Source organism: Kogia breviceps, chromosome 12 (genome assembly GCF_026419965.1).
Source record: "Kogia breviceps isolate mKogBre1 chromosome 12, mKogBre1 haplotype 1, whole genome shotgun sequence".
NCBI classification, from domain to species: Eukaryota; Metazoa; Chordata; class Mammalia; order Artiodactyla; family Physeteridae; genus Kogia; species Kogia breviceps.
Window position 1 is genome coordinate 477,471 of NC_081321.1, and position 25,011 is coordinate 502,481.

The window sequence follows — 25,011 nt, forward strand, 5'->3', positions numbered from 1 at the left end:
GGACACTTAAGAAAAAGACAATAAAATAAAAGTTATAAATAGATTCAGAGGAATTAAAAAAAGTTATCAGTATATTTTGAGGCTACCTCAAATGACAAAAGTTAAAAGAAATAAAGAAAATGAGTAGTCATTTTATGTAAGAGAGTAAGAATACAGAACTACCTACACAGGACAGTAACGAGAACATTTATTTATGGTGATGGATTGTGATGGAGAACACTGAGGAGGAGGAATGGAAAGAATAAGACCTCAACCACCATCTCCAAGCTTATGAGAGTTTTCAGAAATGACTTGCCCAAGCTCAAATAAATTATACAGAAATAAGATTAGAAAGTAGATATTCTGATAAGTAAAATTATTACTGAATTCAAAAACATACAATTACAATTTCTGAAGTACAATGAATGAAAAATAAGGAATATATGAATGTTTTATCTGCCATCTGCCCCTTTCAGGAAAATCTGCACACCTAAGACACATACACACCCTCACACCCATCATAGCACCACCAACACCACCACCAGGCCGCAAAGTAAATGACAGGAATGTCTTGGTTACCGTATGCCTCATCCTGCCCGATTAAAGAAAAGCAGCTGATTAAAGGCGTACCTATTCTCATGAGACTAATGTGATGCTAATTACACACGACAAGTTGTCGTACTTGATAATAAGCCATGTGGAAAACCTAAACCAGAAAAAGTCTACTGCTGTCAGGATACAAAAGGCTATTTCTTTAATAACCAATGACACAGACAGATTCACTGCTTTTCACTCAACCAACCCCCACCCCACCCTGATTTTCAAAAGCACAGAGCTTCGCAGTAGCACCAATGCAGCATAAATCCTGCACTATAAACCCAGAGAAATATCTCAAAGATAAACAGACTTTAGTACACTAAATCCCACCCACCTCCGTGTCAAAGGAAGGGTCAGGTGAGTCAGCAATCATACTCCAGCCCTGAAATGCACTCAAAATAAATATCAGACCAACAAGCTTAGAACAGCTGTATGTATGGCCTAGACCTTCCAGAACAAATGCTTTCTAAATCTATGGTTCTCCAAACTGGGGCACGTTAAAATTAGAGAGAATATTAAATAATAATGAAGTAATAATTAAAGATACAGATTCCCAGGACCCAGTATGGAGCATCTGGTTCAGTAGGTCTGGGGCAGGGCTCCATAATCTTTGTTTTAATAAGTGTTCAGGCAATTAGACTTGACAAATACTGCTCTTGACAACCCAAATAATTATAACCAAATTATAATCAAATCAGATTATAATCAAACACCTACTGAATAGTACAGACAACATAATTCAATTATTCATTCAATAGCAAAAACAAACACTCCAAATGATACCATACTGGACGAGTAAGTAAGAAACCAGATTTTTAAGAAACAAACAAATTCTGGACTTCGCCGGTGGTGCAGTGGTTGGGAGTCTGCCTGCCAATGCAGGGGACATGGGTTTGAGCCCTGGTCTGGAAAGATCCCACATACTAAGCCCGCGTGCCACAACTACTGAGCCCTCGTGCCCAGAGCCCATGCTCCACAACAAGAGAAGCCAGAGCAATGAGAAGCCCGTGCACCACAATGAAGAGTAGCCCCTGCTCCCAACAACTAGAGAAAGCTCACACACAGCAACGAAGACCCAACACAGCTAAAAAAGGAAAAAAAAAGAAAGAAACAACGAAATTCCAAAATAGTCAATCACAACAGTAGTTTTCAGGCTCCAGTGTTACCAAATCCCCAGCTATCCTGCAGATTAGGGGAGAGATTTGAGGACGGACGGATTTGAAAGAGAAGAATGCAAAGAAAATCCAACAAGCACCCACTCAAACTCTGGGTTCATAGTAGTCAGGATCAAACATCTCCTGTTCCTGATAGAAAGAATGTAAAAAAATTAAACAGTATATATCTCTGGAAATAATGAATCGTGAACCACTACTGGGATCGGGTTATGAGAATCTGTCTTGAAAAGTTGACTTGAGATGGTGATACTCCCCAAAGTGATCTACAGATTCAATGTAATCCCTACCAAAACTCCAACTGCAGGGCTTCCCTGGTGGCGCAGTGGTTAAGAATCCACCTGCCAATGCAGGGGACACAGGTTCAAGCCCTGGTCCGGGAAGATCCCACATGCCGCAGAGCAACTAAGCCCATGCACCACAACTACTGAGCCTGAGCTCTAGAGCCCACGAGCCACAACTACTGAAGCCCATGCACCTTAGAGTCCGTGCTCCACAAGAGAAGCCACTGCAATGAGAAGCCCACGCAGCACAATGAAAGGAGCCCCCACTCACTGCAACTACAGAAAGCCGCGCACAGCAATGAAGAACCAACGCAGCCAAAAATAAATAAATAAAATAAATTTATTTTAAAAAAGATGTTCAACATCATCAGCTACTAGGGAAATGCAAATTAAAACCACAATGAGGTGCCACTGCACACCACCAGTATAGCTATAATAAAAAAACATGGACAATAGCAAATTTGGCAAAGATGAAGAGAAACTGGAACCCTCATACACTGCTGGCAGGAATGGTACAGCCACTTTAGAAGACAGCTTGGTAGTTTCCTACAAAGCTAAACATACTCTTACCGTACAATCAAGCAATCATGCTCCTTGATATTACCCAAACGAGATGAAAACTTATATTTACACAAAAACCTGCACATGAATGTTTATAACAGCTTTATATATAATTGCCAAAACGTGGAAGTAACCAAGACGTTCTTCAATAGGAGAATGGATAAAAAAACTATGGTACATCCATACAATGATATATTATTCAGCAATAAAAAGAAATGAGCTACCACAGTGAGATACCACTTCACACCCATTAGGATGATTGTTACGAAAAAAGCAGGAAACAACAAGCATTGGTGAGGGTTTGGAGCAACTGGAACCCCCGTGCATTGTTGATTGGAATGTAAAATGATGCAGCTACTGTGGGAATAAAAGGATGGCACGTCCTCAAAAAAATTAAACATAGAATGACCCACCAATTCTACACCTGGGTATATGCCCAAAAGAATTGAAAGCAGAGACTCAAACAGATTATCTGTACACAAATGTTTATAACAGCATTGTTCACAACAGTCGACAGGTAGAAATAATCCAATATTCATCAGCAGACGAACAGATAAACAAAATGTGCTTACGCATACACTGTAATATGACTCAGCATCAAAAAGGAGTAAAATTCTGAAACAGGCTACAACATGGATAAACCTTAAAGATATTATACTAAGCAAAAGAACAAATATTGTGCGCTTCCACTCAAATGAGATTCATAGAGACAGAAAGTAGAACAGTGTTTGCCTAGGGAGGGAGAGGAAAGGAGAATAGGGGTTAGTGCTTAATGGCTGAACGAATAACAAGCCAGCATCACGACACGTATTTGACAGTCACATTACTAATTAACAGACATGAACTTACTCTCCTTCCTAACCTAAGAAATGTTTTACTAAATCCCTATTAATGACTACAGCATCAAGGTGCTCTATATTAAAAGATGCAAAGTTGAACATAACAAGTTCAAGTCTGGCATCATACATGCAAGTCAGCAGGACTTCTACGAGTCAGAATATATAATCTTGAACATATTCAACAAACTAACACGGTCTGGAAGAGCTGACAACTTCTGGAAAAGTTCAGAGTTAACTATTTATGGAAAAGTATGTACCCAGCAAATGACTCACTTAGGAAAAAATGAAAGACATTTAACGTGACAGAAATCTTGAGTCATGAATAGGGTCACCTCCTTTAGCCTCTTCTTTTCACACCTACTGCTTCATGAATTTGAAACCAAACCCTAATCGCATTGCACCAATGCATGCTACAGCAGGCCCTATTTATAACAGCATGGCATAGAAGGGAGTTCCACACCACATTTTAGATAACAAATCAGACAACAAAGCAGCAGAGACAGCAAGTAGAACCTAATTTTTCCTTCTAAGAAGTTAGCATACACATTTGTATTTATGTATTGACATAATACTCTGTACTTAGGCTTAAGGAAAAAATACAAGGGTAACAACCAAATTTCAAAATCAAAACAAAAACGTCAAAGCAGGTAAACTCCTCAGATCCTACAATGCTCAGATAGAAAAAAATTCTATGCTCAAGCAGGGGGGAAAAAGTTGATCAACACAGACTTATGTAATTGCTTAAGGTCCTTACAAACTTAATAAATCACAGGGGTTGAAAAGGTCTGGTTTTTTGTGAGCATGAAGTCTGTTACAGTTAAGAAACATCATAAATAAGTGGAATTTGGGTAGATGGGGAAGTACTTTATGTATTAGGGTGACCAACTCACCCAGTTTGCGCAGGATTTTCCCAGTTTTACTCACTCCTGGGCAAACTGGACAGCTGGTCACCCTAATGTGTAAATATGGAGATATGTTAATTAGGACAGGGTAGTCTACGCTGCAGTGATAAATAAAGCCAGCAATTTCAGCATCTTAACCCAAAGGTCCATCTCTCCCTTGTGCTCCATATCTAACCCAGGAAATTGGAGGCAAGGAAACGGTGTCATACAGTCACTCACCAACCCTGCCCGGTGGTGGTCCTGCCCTACTACAACTATGCCCTTAGGAGCATACATCCCCCTTAAATCCACAAGGCAAGGGAAAAAGAATGGGGAGGAGGCATACTGGCTCTTAAATGTCACAGCCTGCAAGTGCCACAAACCCCAGGCACTCACTTTTCACTAGCTAGGACTAGTCGTATGGCCCTGCCTAAATGCAGTTTCCCAGGGGCCCGGGAAGGAGACAAGAACAGACAGGGGAAGCAGCAGGAACCACTACCGGAGAAGCCCACTATTCTAGAGCAGCTCAGCTCAAGGGGAAAAATACAGATAGGAGTAAGCATAGCTCGTTTACAGTCCAAGGCAATGACAGACACGAGACACAACAGGTAAAAGGATGAGGAAAACCAGCAAAAGTCCCTTTTGTAGAACAGCCTGGGGGAAAAGGGAGGAACTGTGGGTTCTCGATGTAAGAGGCAATGTGAGGAAGCTCAATCTGCTTGTAGCATGCAAAACACACGATGGAGAAAACATGAAACGAAGGAGAAAAATCAGGAGACATTTGCAATACTCTGAGGCAGGACCTGAAGGATAATGCGAGAATCATCACAAAATTGGAAAAGTTGATAACAGTTGACTAAGAGAGAAGGAAGCAGAGATAAGAGTTAAAGGATGACCCCTGTGTTTCAAGCCTGGATAGCAGGTGGTACCCTTAACAAATCACTGTAAGAAGAGGGGCTAGCTTAGAGAGGAAGATAAAAAACTGAGTTCTAGACCTGTGTGTCCAATAATATTACAGCCACTAGCCACAAGCAGCTTTTTAAATTTAAATAAAAATTAGGGACTTCCCTGGTGGCGCAGTGATTAAGAATCCGCCTGCCAATGCAGGGGACATGGGTTCGAGCCCTGGTCCGGGCAGATCCCACACGCCACGGAACAAACTAAGCCTGTGCGCTACTACTGAGCCTGTGCTCTAGAGCCCATGAGCCACAACTACTGAAGCCTGCGCACCACAACTACTGAAGCCCATGTGCCTAGAGCCCATGCTCCACAGCAAGAGAAGCCACCACAATGAGAAGCCCGCACACCTCAACGAAGAGCAGCCCCCGCTCACCACAACTAGAGAAAGCCCGCGCGCAGCAACGAGGACCAATGCTGCCAAAAATAATAAATAAATAAATAAATCTATGAAATAAATAAATAAAATTAAAAATTCAGTTCCTCAGTTGCACTAGTCATATTTCAAGCATTCACATGTGACTTGTGACCGTAATACTGAAAAGAGCAGATATAGAACATTTTCATCACTGCATAAAGTTCTATTAAATAGTGTTTTTCTAGACCTATCAGGCTATAACTAGTAGGGGAATGTTTTAGAAATGTAAATGAAGCTAGAACTGGAAAGAAAATCTGCAGGCTAACAGATTACCTTTTACTAGCAAATACTGGTGAACATCCTAAATATCCTACAGTAGGAGACTGTATATATCTATTTATTGATGTGGACAGATGTTCAAGTATATTGTTAATTTTTTAAATGTTACAAAATGGCATGTACATGATCTCATTTTTGTAAACCATAAATTCAAGTTAATATGTATCTATAAAAATGGGAAAATGTTAATATTTCATCATTTCAGTTACTGGATTATAGGATTTTTTTCTTTAACTTTTTTACTTTTCTAAATACTTTCAAATACATATATATAACTTATATAACTAAAAAGAATTACTTTAATAAAAAAGAAATATGATTAAAGGAAACGGATTTGGGCTTAATATAGAAAAGAACAGGGACTTCCCTGGTGGTGCAGTGGTTAAGAATCCTCCTGCCTGGGCTTCCCTGGTGGCGCAGTGGTTGAGAATCCGCCTGCCGATGCAGGAGACACGGGTTCGTGCCCTGGTCCGGGAAGATCCCACATGCCGCGGAGCAACTAAGCCCGTGAGCCATGGCCGCTAGGCCTGCGCGTCCGGAGCCTGTGCTCCGCAACGGGAGAGGCCACAACAGTGAGAGGCCCGCATACCGCAAAAAAAAAAAAAAAAAAAAAAAAAAAGAATCCTCCTGCCAATGCAGAGGGCACGGGTTTGATCCCTGGTCCAGGAAGATCCCACATGCCACGGAGCAACTATGCCCGTGCGCCACAACTACTGAGCCCACGTGCCTAGAGCCCGTGCTCTGTGACAAGAGGAGCCACCGCAATGAGACGCCCACGCACCGCAACCAAGAGTAGCCCCCGCTGGCTGCAACCAGAGAAAGCCCGTGTGCAGCAACGAAGACCCAATGCAGCCAAAAATAAAAAAACAAAAACACAGCATTTAGTTTTGTGCATAAATAGACTGAGCTCCTCAATAATAATGAGAAAAACAATGTTCCTTCTTCACTGTCATTGGGGGTTAGCATATTAGGGCCCATCAGCCAAACCTGCCCCCTGCATATTTTTACACAGCCCACAAGCTAAGAATGGCTCTTACATCTTTACATGCCTGGAAAAAAGGCAAGATTGCTACTTCGTGACATAAAAATCACAAGAAATTCCGTGCCCGTAAACAAAGCGTAACTGAGCCACGCTCACCCAGCCGTGTGTTCCCCACGCTGCTCCAGCGACAGTGGAGACGAGCCGCCCACAGAGCCCGTGCGGCAGGGACGCGGCAGGGACACGAGGGCGCTCTCGCACCCCCAGCCTCACTGCACCCGTGCACGAGCACAAGCCAACACAAGAACAGAGCCGGACTCGGACGCTGCGCTCCTCAGACACCGGGGAGCGCAGGTCACCCTGTCGCCACACGAGACGGCACAGTCCCGGGTGGCCTGGCTGTGCGGGAGGAGCAGGACATGCACCACTGTCACCAGGCTGAAAGCGCTCATCACCGGACTCCCAACTCGGGACAGTCCATCAGAAAAATCAGAAAATTTTAAATGGAACATCTCATCACGAATTTCCTTGTGAAATAAGCAATGACAACGAGGCCACAACCAAAGTTCCTAAGGGGCTCCACTGTTAGCCAAAGAAGGAAACTGTGTTCGACTGCAGCGGCTGAAGAAACGTGTCCAGAAAAAACAAAAGTTGAATACTATTCGTCTTCTGAAGAGAAGAGCTGCTCCGTGAGTTGAGGACACTGAGAACAACATCAACAATCCACCGAGCTACAAGGCGACGACTCTGAGGGACCCTCCTCGGCAAAGAAGCCGTGGAGACGCGGATTCACCACACCCTGAAGTGGAACCCGCCAAGCTGTGTCACTAATAGTGGCAAAGCTGCGCAGAGCAGAAAAAGACGAATTTACAAGGACTGAAAATGCAAGGTATTTAAAACCTATGCTCATTCACTGTGTTCCTCAGTAGGTACTCTGGAAAATATTTAAATCTATCCCGTATAATGAACCAGGAGTTTCAACAGTGAACTTCACTCGCTGTCATGGACTTAATCATTAGCTTCATGAATTTTTGTCAGAAGTCTAAGCGGGATATCCTGACGTACCCTATCACATAGCAATTCAATGTCTAAAGAGTGGTAGCATTTCACTGCAATTTTTTGAGCTTAAAAGTGACACCAAAGTTTTTCTGAGGAAGAAGAACCGCCCTCAACCACTATTATCAAATGATGAGTAGCTTTGGAAACTAGCTTTCACTGCAGACTTGAAAATATTTCTTAATGAACTAAAGCTAAAATCACAAGGCCTGCTGTTTGCCAACCCTGCCCTGGGCAATGTCCCTAAGAGCCAATGGCACCCCCTTGGACTGAGAAGGCCATCCTACCCAGGGACACACTGACTCCTGGGTCCACTGTTCCCTGGTGGGGGAGTTCATGTCACACAGGTAACGACCAGGAACCTATCCTTATCTTTAGCTACCACAGTCCGTGAGACGGCAGCCCTAGGAGATCAGCAGGTTAGTCTACATGCCCTTGTGTGGAGTACAAGAGACTGGTCTTGGCCTACGTCCTGGATGAACAAGGAGGAGTACATGTGGCTACCAATACCTCCTGCTGAGTTGGATTATTACTACTGGTTAGGTGGAACAATCCACACGTGCTAAGAAAAATAAGTGATTATCTGAAAAAAATTCCTACCAGTCCCTCTGGGCCTTACTCGCTTGGCTGAATCTGGGGTCCTGAGGTGGATGGCTGAGATCAACACTGCAGAATTATCCCCATTATGCTAATTTGGATTCTGTTGATAATAACCTTCATCAGGTGTTACATGAAACAAATGAATGGACTTCACTGCACGTAATCTGAGGGGTGGATGGCTGGGAGCAGCAGCCTCTGCTACGAGCCCCAAGCATCCCTGTACGTCCTTGCTCATGAAGGCCTAACTGTCCTCTGACCGAGCCCGCTCCACAGCGAGCAGTGAGGACAAGCAGGCAGCTCCAGCGACCACATGACTGCCCACTGCTCGGGAGAGGGAACTTGACCTGCTTACTGTTTGCTGCAGAAGGCCCTGAGCCCTCAGGACCGGGTTCCTCAGCTCAGAACGACTCCCGCTTGAAAGGCCACCACGTGGGTTCATGGCATTGCCCTATGGTCCTTGAGGGCAGGGGAACCACTGCCACCAATGTAACACTCCTGCTGTTTGCTGGGCTAGAATATTAAACTGTCTTGCTCTAATCCACTGAGTCCTGATGTCTACTTTGGACACCTATGGAATTAGGAGGTTGATGTACAAAAACCACATGTTTCATAAAATTAATTCCCAGAATCTTTCTCCCAAGCTGAAATATTGAAGACATAATCCCTGCCTCAGGGGACCTAACCATTTATGTAGTAAACACTATCAACACAGCTACTCAGCTGGACTCCCAGCAAGTCTATTATGATAGAGGCTCAATGAGTCTAAACACCGGAGTCTTAAAGCAACAGAAACCAGCATTTTCAGAAGTTATAGGTAGTTCTTAAGACAATGTTTAGGGACTTCCCTGGTGGTCCAGTGGGTAAGACTGCTCTCCCAGTGTTGGGGGCCCAGGTTCAATCCCTAGTCGGGGAACTAGATCCCGCATGCATGCCACAACTAAAGAGCCCGCATGCCACAACTAAAGAGCCCGCGTGCTGCAACTAAGACCTGGCACAGCCAAAAAAAAAATAAGACTGTGTAAAAACTTAAAAAGATGTGCTACATGGTATGACAACCTATAGGACACATATTTATTTTAAATGATAAGCTCCTCATAAAAATATTACTCTGATTCAGCAGTTTGACTCTAGACAATTTAGAAAAGTAAATAACTGGGGAAAAGTAAAAAGCAACACATAGAAGCTCTCTTAACTACCCTCCACAAGTGATGTGCTGAGTTACAAGACCCACTGCGGGCTGAGCACACGTGTACAGGGCGTGGGCCTACCAAGAATCAGTTATCGTTCTCCCAGCCTGTTTAGGAAAGTTATACTGGGAATACTGGGACTTCCCTAGCGGTCCAGTGCTTAGGACTCTGTGCTTCCACCGTAGGGGGCACGGGTTCGATCCCTGATTGGGGAACTAAGATCTCACAAGCTGCACAGCAGCTTGCCAAAAAAAAAAAATTATACTGGTCACTGATATTCTGTAATTTATTTAAAATCACAGATATCATTGAAAGATGACATGCAAAGAGTCATGATATTTCTATGAAAGCTAAACTAAATGTTTTGAGAAGTGGCTTTAAAAATACCACATCAAACTGGGTATGAGAGAAACAACTGTAAAAGATTAGGGGGGATTATCATAAAAATCTAGAGCGACTCTTCAAAGAAACTGCTTTACAAATGTCTTTATGTTCTTGCTCCATTTTAAATAAGCATAAATTTAAAACTATAGGTAATAGATACGGAGATATGGTTTATGGTAGAAAGATGACATAGACTTCCAATCAACAGACCAATATTCAAAAACAAAAGCCTTGGCTGTACACCAAAATTGCTATGTACATTTATTAACATTTTAAGTTAGAATTTCTTATGATAGATTACCTCTTTATTTAGAATACCTTCTTGCCTTGACTTTTTCAATTAAATTCCTACTACCAATGTTAGTGACGTGGGTAGCCCGGCGGGTAAGACTCCGAGCTCCCAGTGCAGGGGTCCAGGTTTGATCCCTGATCAGGGAATTAGACCCCACAAGCTGCAACTAAAAGATCCCACACGCACAACGAAGATCACACGTGCCGCAACTAAGACCCGGCACAGCCAAATAAATAAAGAAATAAATATTTTTAAAAAAATTTTAAAAGGGAGTGGTGCTCTATAGTAAACCAAAAACTGTACACAGCAGTGCTACTGATGTTTAAGATGACAGAAACACTTAGACATGCAACAACGGAGATAAAATACACAAACACGCAAACATGTTTTAAGATAAAAGTGAAAAAAATCGCAAATAACTGATTACAACTATTTGAAAACTATGTGCATACTGATTAATATCAGAGGACAAAAGAAAGTAAAATAGCTACTATGTGAGTTTGGTGAAATAATCAATATTTGGTACCACATTTTCTTTTATGAGTTTTTAAAGCCATTTTGAAGTAATTTTCTTTAAACAGCAACCTACCTCGGGGTACTTAAAATATGATTTGAAGTTTAAAAACAGAACACACCCACTAGTTAAATGTCAGCATTTCAATGAACTTTCTTAAGACATCTTTGGTCATCCCTCCTGCTAGAAGGGTATTGGAGCCCATCATTTCTCAATCTCAACACTACCCTTTTTTATGGATTTTATTTATTTTTAAAATTTTATTATTTTTAACATCTTTATTGGAGTATAATTGCTTTACAATGGTGTGTTAGTTTCTGCTTTGTAACAAAGTCGATCAGCTATACATATACATATATCCCCATATCTCCTCCCTCTTGCGTCTCCCTCCCACCCTCCCTATCTATCACACCCCTCTAGGTGGTCACAGAGCACAGAGCTGATCTCCCTGTGCTATGTGGCTGCTTCCAACTAGCAATCCATTTTACATTCGGTAGTGTATATAAGTCAGTGCATCCCAGCTTACCCTTCACCCTCCCTGTGTCCTCAAGTCCATTCTCTATGCCTATGTCTTTATTTCTGTCCTGCCCCTAGGTTCATCAAAACCCATGTTTTTTTTTTAGATTCCATATATATGTGTTAGCATATGGTATTTGTTTTTCTCTTTCTGACTTACTTCACTCTGTATGACAGACTCTAGGTCTATCCACCCCACTACAAATAACTCAATTTCGTTTCTTTGTATGGCTGAGGAATATTCCATTGAATATATGTGCCACAACTTTATCCATTCATCTGTCGATGGACACTTAGGTTGTTTCCATGTGCTGGCTATTGTAAAGAGTGCTGCAATGAACATTGTGGTACATGACTCTTTTTGAATTATGGTTTTCTCCAGGTATATGTCCAGTAGTGGGATTGCTGGGTCATATGGTAGTTCTGTTTAGTTTTTTAAGGAACCTCCATACTCTTCTCCCTAGTGGCTGTTATCAATTTACATTCCCACCAACAGTGCAGGAGGATTCCCTTTTCTCCACACCATCTCCAGCATTTATTGTTTGTAGATTTTTTGATGATGGTCATTCTGACTGATGTGAGGTGATACCTCCCTGTAGTTTTGATTTACATTTTTCAAATGATTAGTGATGTTGAGCATCCTTTCATGTGTTTGTTGGCAATCTGTATACCTTCTTTGGAGAAATGTCTATTTAGGTCTTCTGCCCATTTTTGGATTGGATTGTTCTTTTGATATTGAGCTGCATGAGCTCCTTGCACATTTTGGAGATTAATCCTTTGTCTGTTGCTTTGTTTACAAATATTTTCTCCTATTCTGATGCTTGTCTTTTCGTCTTGTTTATGCTTTCCTTTGCTGCGCAAAAGCTTTTAAGTTTCATTAGGTCCCGTTTATTTATTTTTATTTCCATTTCTCTAGGAGGTGGGTCAAAAAGGATCTTGCTGTGATTTATGTCGTAGAGTGTTCTGCCTGTTTTCCTCAAAGAGTTTTATAGTGTCTGGCCTTACATTTAGGTCTTTAATCCATTTTGAGTTTATTTTTGTGTATGGTGTTAGGGAATGTTCTAATTTCATTGTTTTACATGCAGCTGTCCAGTTTTCCAAGCACCACTTACTGAAGAGGCTGTCTTTTCTCCATTGTACATCCTTGCCTCCTTTATCAAAGATAAAGTGAGCATATGTGCATGGGTTTATCTCTGGGCTTTCTATCCTGTTCTATTGATCTATATTTCTGTTTCTGTGCCAGCACCATACTGTCTTGATTACTGTAGCTTTGTACTATAGTCTGAAGTCTGGGAACCTGATTCCTCCAACTCCGTTTTTCTTTCTCAACATTGCTTTGGCTATTCAGAGTCTTATCTGTTTCCAAATTGTACCATTTTTTGTTCTAGTTCTGTGAAAAATGCCATTGGTAGTTTGATAGGGATTGCACTGAGTCTGTAGACTGCTTTGGGTAGCATAGTCATTTTCACAGTGTTGATTATTCCAATCCAAGAACATGGTATATCTCTCCATCTGTTTGTGTCATCTTTAATTTCTTTCAACAGTGCCTTATGGTTTTCTGCATATAAGTCTTTTGTCCCTTAGGCAGGTTTATCCTTAGGTATTTTATTCTTTTTGTTGCAGTGGTAAATGGGAGTGTTTCCTTAACTTCTCTTTCAGATTTTTCATCATTAGTGTATAGGGATGCGAGAGATTTCTGTGCATTAATTTTGTACCCTGCTACTTTACCAAATTCATTGATTAGCTCTAGTAGTTTTCTGGTAGCAACTTTAGGATTCTCTATGTACAGTATCATATCATCTGCAGACAGTGACAGTTTTACTTGTTCTTTTCCAATCTGGATTCATTTTTCTTTTTCTTCTCTGATTTCTGTGGTTCAAACTTTCTGTGGCTAAAATATGCCATTTTATTGGCATATAGTTGCTTGTAGTAATCTCTCAGGATCCTTTGGATTTCTGCAGTGTCAGTTGTTACTTCTCCTTTTTCATTTCTAATTCTGTTGACTTGAGTCTTCTCCCTTTGTTTCTTGATGAGTCTGGCTAATGTTTTAACAATTTTGTTTATCTTCTCAAAGAACAAGCTTTTAGTTTTATTGCTCTTTGCTATTGTTTCCTTCATTTCTTTTTCATTTATTTATGATCTGCTTTTTATGATTTCTTTCCTTCTGCTAACTTTGTTTTTTTTGTTGTTGTTCTTCTTCTTTCTCTAATTGCTTTAGATGTAAGGTTAGGTTGTTTATTTGAGATTTTTCTTGTTTCTAGAGGTAGGATTGTATTGCTATAAACTTCCCTCTTAGAACGGCTTTTGCTGCATCCCATAGGTTTTGGGTAGTTGTGTTTTCATTGTCATTTGTTTCTAGGTATTTTTTGATTTCCTCTTTGATTTCTTCAGTGATCTCTTGGTTATTTAGTAGTGTATTGTTTAGCCTCCATGTGTTTGTATTTTTTACAGTTTTTTTCCTGTAACTGATATCTATTCTCATAGTGTTGTGGTTGGACAAGATCTTGATACGATTTCAGCTTTCTTTTTTTTTTTTTTTAAAGAAAAAACCTTTAATTTTAAATTCTGATCTAGGCATAAAATTCATTTTTGTATCACGGTTAAATTCAGCGCAAACTATAAAAATGTTAACACTGGAGTTTCAACAGAAATCTAGTGAGACCTCTTAGAAAAATTATTTAAAGAAACAACAGCAATTCATTTACTGCTATGAGGTTAATACACAAAGAAAAACACATTCACACATTTTACTGAATTTATCAGTAAATAATTTTAGCCATAATACTTATCATAAAATTAAAAGTTTAAAAGTTGCGTGTGGCTCCATAGCAATTACAATTTGCAATAAAAATACTAAGCCAAATCTTTTTTTCTAACAGGAACAATGCTAGCTTTAAAACGACTGAAGTCTGCACACCAATTGTGAACAGAGTAGGTGTATCATAACTTAGCTTAAATTCAAGTGGAAGATGGTAAAAACTAGATGCTTTTAACTTTGAATTGCACGAGGAAAATATCAGGGGAAAACAAAATTCAGAGCCAAATTTACCAAGGCTTGATCTGTGACCCAAGATATGGTCTATCCTGGAGAATGTTCCATGAGCACTTGAGAAGAAACTGTATTCTGTTGTTTTTGGATGGAATGTCCTATAAATATCAATTAAGTCCATCTTGTTTAATGTGTTAAAGTTTGTGTCTCTTTATTTATTTTCATTTTGGATGATCTGTCCATTGGTGAAGGTGGGGAGTTAAAGTCCCCTACTATTATCATGTTTCTATTTCCCCATTTATGGCTGTTAGCATTTGCCTTATGTATTGAGGTGCTCCTGTGTCTAATGCATAAATATTTACAATTGTTAAATCTTCTTCTTGGATTGATCCCTTGATCATTTGTAGTGTCCTTCTTTGTCTCTTGTAATAGTCTTTATTTTAAAGTCTATTTTGTCTGACATGAGAATTACTACTCCAGCTTTCTTTTGATTTCTATTTGCATGGAGTATCTTTTTTTTTTTTTTCCATCCCCTCACTTTCAGTCTGTATGTGTCTCTAGGTCTGAAGTGGGTCTCTTGTAGACAGCTTATATATGGGTCTTGTTTTCGTATCCATTCAGCCAGTCTATGTCTTTTGGTTGGAGCATTTAATCCATTTACATTTAAGGTAATTATCGATATGTATGTTCCTATTACCATTTTCTTAATTGTTTTGGGTTTGTTTTTATAGGTCTTTTCCTTCTTTTGTTTTTCCTGCCTAGAGAAGTTCCTTTCGCATTTGTTGTAAAGCTGGTTTGGTGGTGCTGAATTCTCTTAACTTTTGCCTATCTGTAAAAGTTTTAATTTCTCCATTGAATCTGAATGAGATCCTTCCTAGATAGAGTAATCTTGGTTGTAGGTCTTTCCCTTTCATCTCTTTAAATGTGCCCTTCCACTCCCTTCTGGCCTGCAGAGTTTCTGCTGAAAGATCCACTGTTAACCTTATGGGGATTCCCTTGTATGTTATTTGTTGCTTTTCCCTTGCTGCTTTTAATATTTTTTCTTTGTATTTAATTTTTGATAGTTTGATTAGTATGTATCTCCGTGTGTTTCTCTTTGGATTTATCCTGTGTGGTACTCTGTTTCCTGAACTTGACTATGTCCTTTCCCATGTTAGGGAAGTTTTCAACTATAATGTCTTCAAATATTTTCTCAGCCCCTTTCTTTTTCTCTTCTTTTTCTGGACCCCTATAATTCGAATGTTGATGCATCTAATGTTGCCCCAGAGATCTCTGAGAATGTTCTCAATTGTTTTCACTCTTTTTTCTTTATTCTGCTCCCTAGCAGTTATTTCCACCATTTTATCTTCCAGCTCACTTATCTGTACTTCTGCCTCAGTTATTCTGTTATTGATTCCTTCTAGAATATTTTTAATTTCAGTAATTGTGTTGTTCAGTACTGTTTGTTTGCTAGATCCTTGTTAAATTTTTCTTGTATTTTCTGCATTCTGTTTCTGAGATTTTGGATCATCTTTACTATCATTACACTGAATTATTTTTCAGGTAGGTTGCCTATTTCATCTTAATTTACTTGGTCTTGTAGGTTTTTGACCTTGCTCCTTCGTCTGTAACATATTTTTTTGTCATTTCATTTTTTTTTTTTTGATTGGTGCTGTATTCCTGTCTTACTGGTTGTTTGGCCTGAGACATCCAAAACTGGAGTTTGCAGGCAGTTGGATAGAGCTGGGTCTTGGTGTTGAGATGAGGACCTCCAGGAGGCCTCACTCTAACTGATATTCCCTGGGGTCTGAGGTTCTCTGTTAGTCCAGCAGTTTGGAATCGGAGCTCCCACCAAAGGAGCTTGGGCCTGATATCCGGCCTGGGAACTAAGATCCTACAAGTTGCATGGCACAGGAAAAAAAAAAAGGAAGAAAGACAAAAAGGAGCAGTACAATATCAAAAAATAAAAAACAAAATAAAATTAGTAAGATAAAAAATGTATTAGTTAAAATAAAAGTATAATTGAAACAACTGCAATAAGGTAAAATAGAAAAGAAAAAAGAAAAAAGAAAGAAAAAAAAAGTGCCTTGGCCTTGGGAGGGTAGTTTAGGCAGGGCGTGGAACTTAGGCAGGGCTGGGGTTTAGGGTGGGGCGGGACTTCAGCCGGTGGGGGTGGTGATGTTTGAGCGTGGGGTGGAGCCTAGGCAGGCAACCTTAAGTGTGGGGCAGGGCCTCTGCTTAGGACCTGCCTGGAAGGGGAGAGGCAGCACGTGGAAAGGAGGGACTCTGGAGTGTGGGGTTCTGGAGTCTGGAGGTAGGGCCCTAAGTGAGCATGGGGGGGGGGGCTTGGGCCCAGCACATTGGAGGGGGTCTCCGAGTGTAGAGATGGGGCCCTGGTTGGGGGTGCAGGGGTGGGGTTTGGGCTCTGCACGGCAGGAGGGAGGCTCCAAGGGCAGAGGATTAGGTCAGGATCCCAACAGGCTCCCCAGTGCCTGAGTGGACAGGGAAAGTGCTGGCCCCGTTCCCATCTGTTCCTTTGCACCCCTCCCCCAGGGTCTCCCCAGTCGCTGCTGGACCCCTAACTGGGGGTGGGTCCCTCTGGGTGTAGGAACTCCTCCCCTCCCCCAGCCACCCCTCAGGGGTGCTGGTCCCAGAGGTCCGGCCTTTACTTTTGCTCACCCTTCCCTCCCTCCCACCCCCTCAGGACCCGCACGGCTGGAGGGGACCCGGGTGGGCAGAGGATCAGGCCGGGGATCTCAACAGGTTCCCAGGGGCCCAAGTGGGCAGGGGAAACCTGGCCACGCCCCCTTTTGATCCTCTGTCCTCCCAATGGTTCCCCAATTTCCCCTTTTGGGCATGGGATCCCTTCCCCTCCCCCAGCCGCCCCTCAGGGACTCCTGTCTCATCCCGCCTCCACTTCTCCTCCCGCTTCACTCCCACTATACCCAAGTCCTCCCCAGTCGCTGGGGGTTCCTCCCATCCCCTCAGGTGTCCGTGGTCCCCCAATGGTGCCTGGTAGGTGCCCTAGTTGTGAGGAGACACAAATTCCACATTATCCTAGTACCAACACTACCCTTTCTTGAGCTAAAACAGCAGCAGATAAATAAGAACTACCTCCATGGCTGCAGTAAAAATCTATGGATAAGAATATGTAAGATGATGATGTTGCATCTTAATGAAGAAGATTAATTCAGCCTCTAGTAACTGTTTTAAGCTTCGTTTGGCAAATTATTTAAAGAAGGATATATACAACTTTGCAATACAAAGAACTGTGCTAAAAACTCTCTAAGTCTGAAAGACTGTTTACATTTAATATCCCTATGACTATATATAAAATAAACAAGGACCTACTGTATAGCACAGGGAACTCTACTCCATATTTTGTGATAACCTATAAGGTAAAAGAATCTGAAAAAAAATAGATATATGTATATATATATAAAACTGAATTACTTTGCTATACACCTGAAACGAACACAAGATTGTAAATCAACTATACTTCAACTAAAAAAAAAAACCCTAATAGCCTTAAAAAAGGTAAATTGAGGAACTTAACTGTGTTATAAACTTTAAAAATAATTATATAATTCTAATCTATGGCTTGTTAAGTATGAAATCTCTAAAGGCAGATGGGTTTCTGTTTATTTACATGTACTCAGTACATTTTTCCCTGTACCAATGGCAATCATTTAAAATATGGAGCTCTTGGGAATTCACTGGAGGTCCAGTGGTTAGGACTCCATGCTTCCACTGCAGGGGCCATGGGTTCGATCCCTGGTCAGGGAACTAAGATCCCGCAAGCCACATGGTATGGCCAATAAACAAATAAATTAAATAAAATATCAAGCTCTTAAAAAACATTAAAAGTCATGCTTCTGGGAATGGATGAGGGGATGGGAAGGGATGGAGTGGCTCTTATTCTTTAAGAGCCTATTAGTATTATTCAATCTTATAACCAGAGCTATAAATTACTTAGATACATATAATTTTGCACACATGAAGTAATTATTACTATTTAATACAACCACCACAAGCCAAAGATAATACCTTGGGGTGAGGAAAGATGTTGCTCCTGCAGCTTCTCCGCAGAGAGGAGTCTCAAGTAGCTAAGGACAACATACTTTGTTTCATAGTGAAATCCTAGAGGCACAGTAGTAGAGGACGCCATGGGGTCGGCTGGCAGAGCTCCGGAATGGTCTACTTACAGATGTGTAAAACCTAAAAACATAAAAGTATTTTTTCAGTTTAAAGTTATTACAGGGGCTTCCCTGGAGACACAGTAGTTATGCATCCACCTGCCAATGCAGGCCCTGGTCCAGGAAGATCCCACATGCCGCGGAGCAACTGAGCCTGTGCGCCACAACTACTGAGCCCACGTGCCACAACTCCTGAAGCCCGCAGGCCTAGAGCCCATGGTCTGCAACGAGAGAAGTCACCACAATGAGAAGCCGGCGCACCACAACGAAGAGTAGTCCCCTGCTCGCCGCAACTAGAGAAAGCCCACGCACAACAATGAAGACCCAACACAGCCAAAAATAAAGTAAAAATAAATAAATAAATAAATGTATTAAAAAGAAAATAAATTTTATTACATGCCAGTACATTTTCCCATTGACTCCAATTATTCAACTAAATACCTAAATAAATATTTCTCAGCCTTTTTTTCTCAGTAATCTTTAAAAAACATAACTTCAATTTATTGACAAGTAGGAATTTATTTATTCGGATATCAGATCCAAAGCAAATTTCTGGGCTTCCCTCATGGCGCAGTAGTTAAGAATCCGCCTGCCAACACAGGGGACATGGGTTCAAGCCCTGGCCCGGGAAGATCCCACACGCCACGGAACAACTAAGCCCGTGCGCCACAACTACTGAGCCTGCGCTCTAGAGCCCGTGAGCCACAACTACTGAAGCCCACGTGCCTAGAGCCTGTGCTCCGCAACAAGAGAAGCCACTGCAATGAGAAGCCCGCGCACCGCAACGAAGAGTAGCCCCTGCTTGCCACAACTAGAGAGCGCCCACACAGCAACGAAGACCCAACGCAGCCAAAAATAAGAAATAAAAATAATAAAGTTCCCTTAAAAAAAAAAAAAAAAAAGCAAATTTCCCTTTCTACCTCTCCCTAGTTACTCTATTTTCACCTATGTGGCAAAAACACTAGCTCTGCCCTCTCTTTACCCACCCCCAGCCAGCATACGTTCTCTTATTTCTTTTATTAATAAAGCTTACTAAATTTCAGCTATGTCCATGGCCACACAGCTGAAAACAACATTTCCCTGTTTCCTTTACAGCTTAGTGTGCTACAAGATTAGTCTGAGCCTGAGGAATAAGAAGTTACATCTGCACCGTGGGGGTATGTGTCTCTCCTTGAAGACTTCCTCTTTCCTCCTCTCTGGGTTTGAAATGTGCATATGGCAGACACCTCACTCTGACATGCAAACAAGGACACCACTCCAGGGGACAGCACAAGACAGAAGGGACCTGAGTCCCTGAATGACCCCATGGAGCAGAACTGCCCTGCCCACCTTGACCACTTGCCTCTGACTCCTATTCAAGCCACTTTATTCTGAATCTCTTCAATAGTTACTTTAACTTGTACCCTAATCAATGCAAGTACAATTCACTTCTCCATGTGGACTTAACAGCTGTTTTACATACCATGTACCCCCCTTTTTAAAAGACATACTCTCTTAGCAACTTTCAAATATGCAAGGCAGAAGTATATACTATAGTCACCAGGCTGTACATTACATCCCCAGGACTTATTTATTTCACAATCAGAAGTTTGTACCTTTTGACCCCTACTATGTACCTTAACAGTTGTTTCAAACCAAAATGTCTTATTAAGAAGTTTCCAAAGAATTGTTTTCTACTTAAAACAACGATACAGACTACCTTAAGATCTTAAGAAATATCTGTGCATTGAGCACAAAGGCTTAAGATCAATCGCCAGCCCTCAGGAGTTTTCTATCAAGTAGAGGAAAACAAAAGCATAGAAACAAATAAGAACAACAAAATTCTATGATACAGTCAGTATCCATGAGTGGGAGGGGCGACACAAAACAAGGAACAGGTAAGTCTCTCCGGAGAAAGAAAAAAGAAGTGGAAATCAGGAAAGGCTTTGTAAGGTAAAATCTGAGCAGATCTTGGAACGTGAGTGAGCAGTCACTAACTGAACCAGCTGGGGAATGGGACGAGGTGAACTTTAGATGTCAAGTAGACCAGGAAAAGGCACAGAAGTGTTTTGGAACAGCAAGGAACAACACAAAAATTAAGCATTTGACATGGCCAAGCCCTACGATACAAGGAGGACGGGGCTCAGCAGTAGTCAGCATGTGGCCTGCCTCATATGCGACAGGATGCTTGGAAGCTCGGGTTTTATCCTGTAAGCTGGAAAATTATTTTAACCATGTCCATTAACGAACCCCCATAACTGTAGGCAAATTCTGTGTGCATGAGCATTTTTTCCGGAGGGAAAAAAAAACACTCAATTTCTTTCGGTAGCCTCTCAGATTAGATCATGATGCAAAAAAACGCTAGGAACTCTGTAGAACACAAATAGGAATCATTGAAGGGTTTTAAGCAAGAGAAGCACATGAACAGATTATATTCTAGAAAAATCATCCTGGAGGCAGTGTGGAAGACAGAACAGAGACTGGAGGCAAGGACACAAGTTAGGGTAATACTGGAAAAATCTAAACAAGAGATGTATGAAGGCACGACCTAGAGCAGGAACACAGGAAAGGAGAAGGGGACAGATAGGGAAAGTATGAAGAGTTCAAAGATTTTGTTAACCAACGCAATGACAGTTGCCAGGCAGCTGTACAGAAAGTGGTGCTGCCCCTACTTCTCAAATTGGATAATACAGGAAGAGCTGCTCCGGCGGAGAAGGATAACAAGCTCACCTGGGGGCATACTGAGTTGTAAAATGCCCACAGCCATCCAGGTGCAAATGAACAAAACATTAAAACATACAGGTCTTCAACTCAGAACGAGGTCTGCACTGGAGATAGAAAGCTGTGGTCTGCGCAGAGGCGGGTATACAGCATCACCTAAGGAGAGTGGACGGAGAACAGCGACTTCCAAGGGGAAGGAAGTGCCAAAGCTTCCAGGAGGTGGGAGAAGGGGTGGCTTGGTTTGAAAAAGCATATTCATACTTGGAAAAGCAAACATTACCTACTGTTTTCAGATTATAAAGTTGAAAATAAATCTGAGTAAACCTTCAACCTTCTTTGTATCACTGACTCTCAGTGAGAGGATGGGAGGGAAGAATCACATAACCCCCCCACCCCCACCCCGAGCACCACCAGAAGTAGAGCCAGAGATTTTTTTTTATCAAAGGGAAAAAGGGTTTTTAAAAAACATGTTGAGAAACACTGGTTTAATCTGAAAAAGAAACCCAATTAGAATTCAAGGCAAAACTACCATTTCAGGCCTGGCCAAAAAGATGAGAAGCTGGCAGAGGAGCCCGCTAAGGTCTGCAGTGGACAGTCAGAAAGGCATAAAGGGGACAGGAGGGTGTGCTCAGAGTCGTGGGAGGCGCTTCGGGAAGAAGGCAGTACAAACAACACACCAAAAAAATGCAACGTCAGGATGATGTCCCCGACAGGATGGGCTGATCTGACTAGCAGGGCAACGGCAGAGGCCAGGGACGAGATGAGCGAATGGAGGGCTTCCCTGGTGGAGCAGTGGTTAAAAATCTGCCTGCCGATGCAGGGGACACGGGTTCGAGCCCTGGTCCGGGAAGATCCCACATGCCACGGAGCAAGTAAGCCCGTGTGCCACAACTACTGAGCCAAAGTTCTAGAGCCCGCAAGCCACAACTACTGAGCCTGCGTGCCTAGAGCCTGTGCTCCACAACAAGAGAAGCCACTGCAATGAAAACCCCGCGCACGGAAACAAAGAGTAGCCCTCGCTTGCCACAATTAGAGAAAGCCCGCGTCCGGAGCCTGTGCTCCGCAAAGGGAGCGGCCACAACAGTGAGAGGCCCGCGTACCCCGCGTACCACAATCAATCAATCAATCAATCAATCAATCAATAAGAAGAAATGAGCAGAAAAGGAAAAAAAAAAAGTGAATGGAAAGTGAATCAGTAGAGAAAATGGGGTTTAGTCTATTCTTTCATGGTTTGAAGGGAAGACAAGAATGGAGGCTGGGGAGAGAGACAAAGGGTCTGAGAGTTCATTAATTTTGTTTTGTTTTATATACAATGAAAGAGACTTAAGCACGTTTACATTCAGTGGAGGGGCCAATGATACATAAACAAAGAGCAAGGAATAAATTATTAAGTTCCGAAAGAGAGAACAGAGCAAATCAGTAACAAAATTTAACATAAAATATGCCTCAGAATTTTTTGGTAACAGGAAAAAAGAAGTACTCATCTTCTGAATAATGCTTTATATTTTAAAAAATTGATGTTCTAGAATTTGTTATAATCAAATTTCTTGTATTTATGCATGCACCCCAATGTTGACTGCAGCACTATTTACAGTAGCCAAGACATGGAAACAACCTAAATGTCCACTGATAGAAGAATGGATAAAGAAGATGTGGTGGCAATAAATAATGCCATTCGCAGCAATATGGATGGACCCAGAGATCATCATACTAAGCGAGGTCAGTCAGAAAGAGAAAGACAAATACCATATGATATCACTTACACATGGAATCAAAAACAGGACACAAATGAACCCATCCACAAACAGAAACAGACTCACAAACACAGAAAACTGACTTGTGGTTGCCAAGGGTGGGGGGGGAGGGATGGTTTGGGAGCCTGGGGTTAGGAGATGCACACTATAATATCAAGGATGGATAAACAACAAGGTCCTACTGTATGGCACAGGAAACTATATACAATTTCCCATGATAAACTGTAATGGAAATGAATATGAAAAAGAATGTATATGTATGTGTGCATATATATATATATGCAAAACAATCACTTCGCTGTACAGCAGAAATTAACACAACATGGGGAATTCCTTGCTGGTTCAGTGGTTAGGACTTGGCGTTTTCACTGCTGTGGCCCAGGTTCAATCCCCGGGTTGGGGAATTAAGATCCCACAAGCCTCGAAGCAAAAAAAAAAAAAAAAGGAAAAAGGAAAAAGAAATTAACATAACATGTAAATCAACTGTATTTCAATAAAATAAAAATTTCTTGTATTTATCAAAAATCCATATCTCTTATGACACTTTTAGTTACACACCAACCCAGATGCTACAGACAAAGCATAGTTCACCAAGTTTCCAAACTCGATTTTTAACCTAGTGCTCTTCAAATTTTCTTACAAAGCCCTATTAAATAACCATAAATACCACCTTTTAAAAAAAAATTTTATTTATTTATTTTTTGGGGTCGTGTTGGGTCTTCATCGCTGCACACTGGCTTCCTCTAGTTGCAGCGAGCAAGGGCTACTCTTCACTGCGGTGCGCAGGCTTCTCATTGTGGTGGCTTCTCTTGTTGCGGAGCATGGGCTTCTGTAGTTGTGGCACGTGGGTTTAGTTGCTCTGCGGCACGTGGGATCTTCCCGGACCAGGGCTGAACCCGTGTCCCCTGCGCTGGCAGGCGGATTGTTAACCACTGTGCCGCCAGGGCAGCCCCATACATGCCCTTTTAATCATGGATTTCATAAATCTCCACTATAAAGTCCTCAGCTCTAGTACACATGTTACTATCCATACGTCCACACAGTGGGTGACTGCTTCCATGACACTCAGCCATTCTCAATGACTCACACTAATGGAGAAGCTGACCATACAGACTTCTATCATTTAAGTTTAGTGCGTGGTCTTTAGGCTTCAAATTTGTCTCTGACGTTCCAGTCATAAACAAATCAGACCCGTAGGATAAAACATCCTTCCAACTCCTCTAATTTCACCTGAGCTGCCAGTTTACAGCAGCAAAGCAGCTGATTCAGGCCTGTGTTTAGGTGATGGGGCAGGCAGACCTCAGAAACAGTACTATGTATCTACACCACAGGAAATATAGCCAGTATTTTATAATAGCTATAAATGAACTATAACCTTTAAAAACTGTGAATCACTATGTTGTCCAACTGTAACATACAACATTGTACATCAACTATACTTCAATTAAAAATAAATAAACAGAAAGAAATGCTATCATAGGTCTCCTGCATCTGTATTAAATTACAATTTCTCAAAGGCACTGAAAATATGCCAGGTGTGAACTCCGCAGCACTGCCGCAGGGTATTCTGGGGAGAGAGGGCATCACACCCTCTGCATACTCCATGGCAACTAATCTGCATTTTGCACAAAGAGCTCTTGCATTTCTGTATGATATCATAAATAAATCACCTCTGCACGAGACCTTTATTTCTGAAGCGCTTTTCCACGTGTTGTCACAGTAATCCTCCATACCAGAAGGAAAAGATAAGTCTCAACTTTATTGATGGAGAAACAAGAATAGGCAATTTATTTGCCCAAAATCATAACAGCTAGTTAACAGTGCAGCCACTTGGTTGAGTACCTCCTCTTCCATTCCGAACTCCTAGGCCTTAACTGTATTCATTCAATACACATCTC

At 41.6% G+C, this 25,011-nt stretch overlaps 1 protein-coding gene across 4 annotated transcripts in view; it reads right to left on the minus strand.

Annotated features, from left to right (window-relative positions):
- Positions 1-25,011, minus strand: part of BCL2L13 (BCL2 like 13) — a 68,221-nt gene that overhangs the window by 38,086 nt on the left and 5,124 nt on the right. For all 4 annotated transcript variants that reach the window (XR_010835707.1, XM_059081368.2, XM_067008390.1 and 1 more), the window contains exon 2: positions 18,511-18,681. Coding sequence is in view for 2 of the 4 variants with exons in the window: in XM_059081368.2 (XP_058937351.1) it covers positions 18,511-18,631 (121 nt within the window). In the remaining 2 variants the exon portion in view is untranslated. The remainder of the gene's footprint in view (positions 1-18,510; positions 18,682-25,011) is intronic.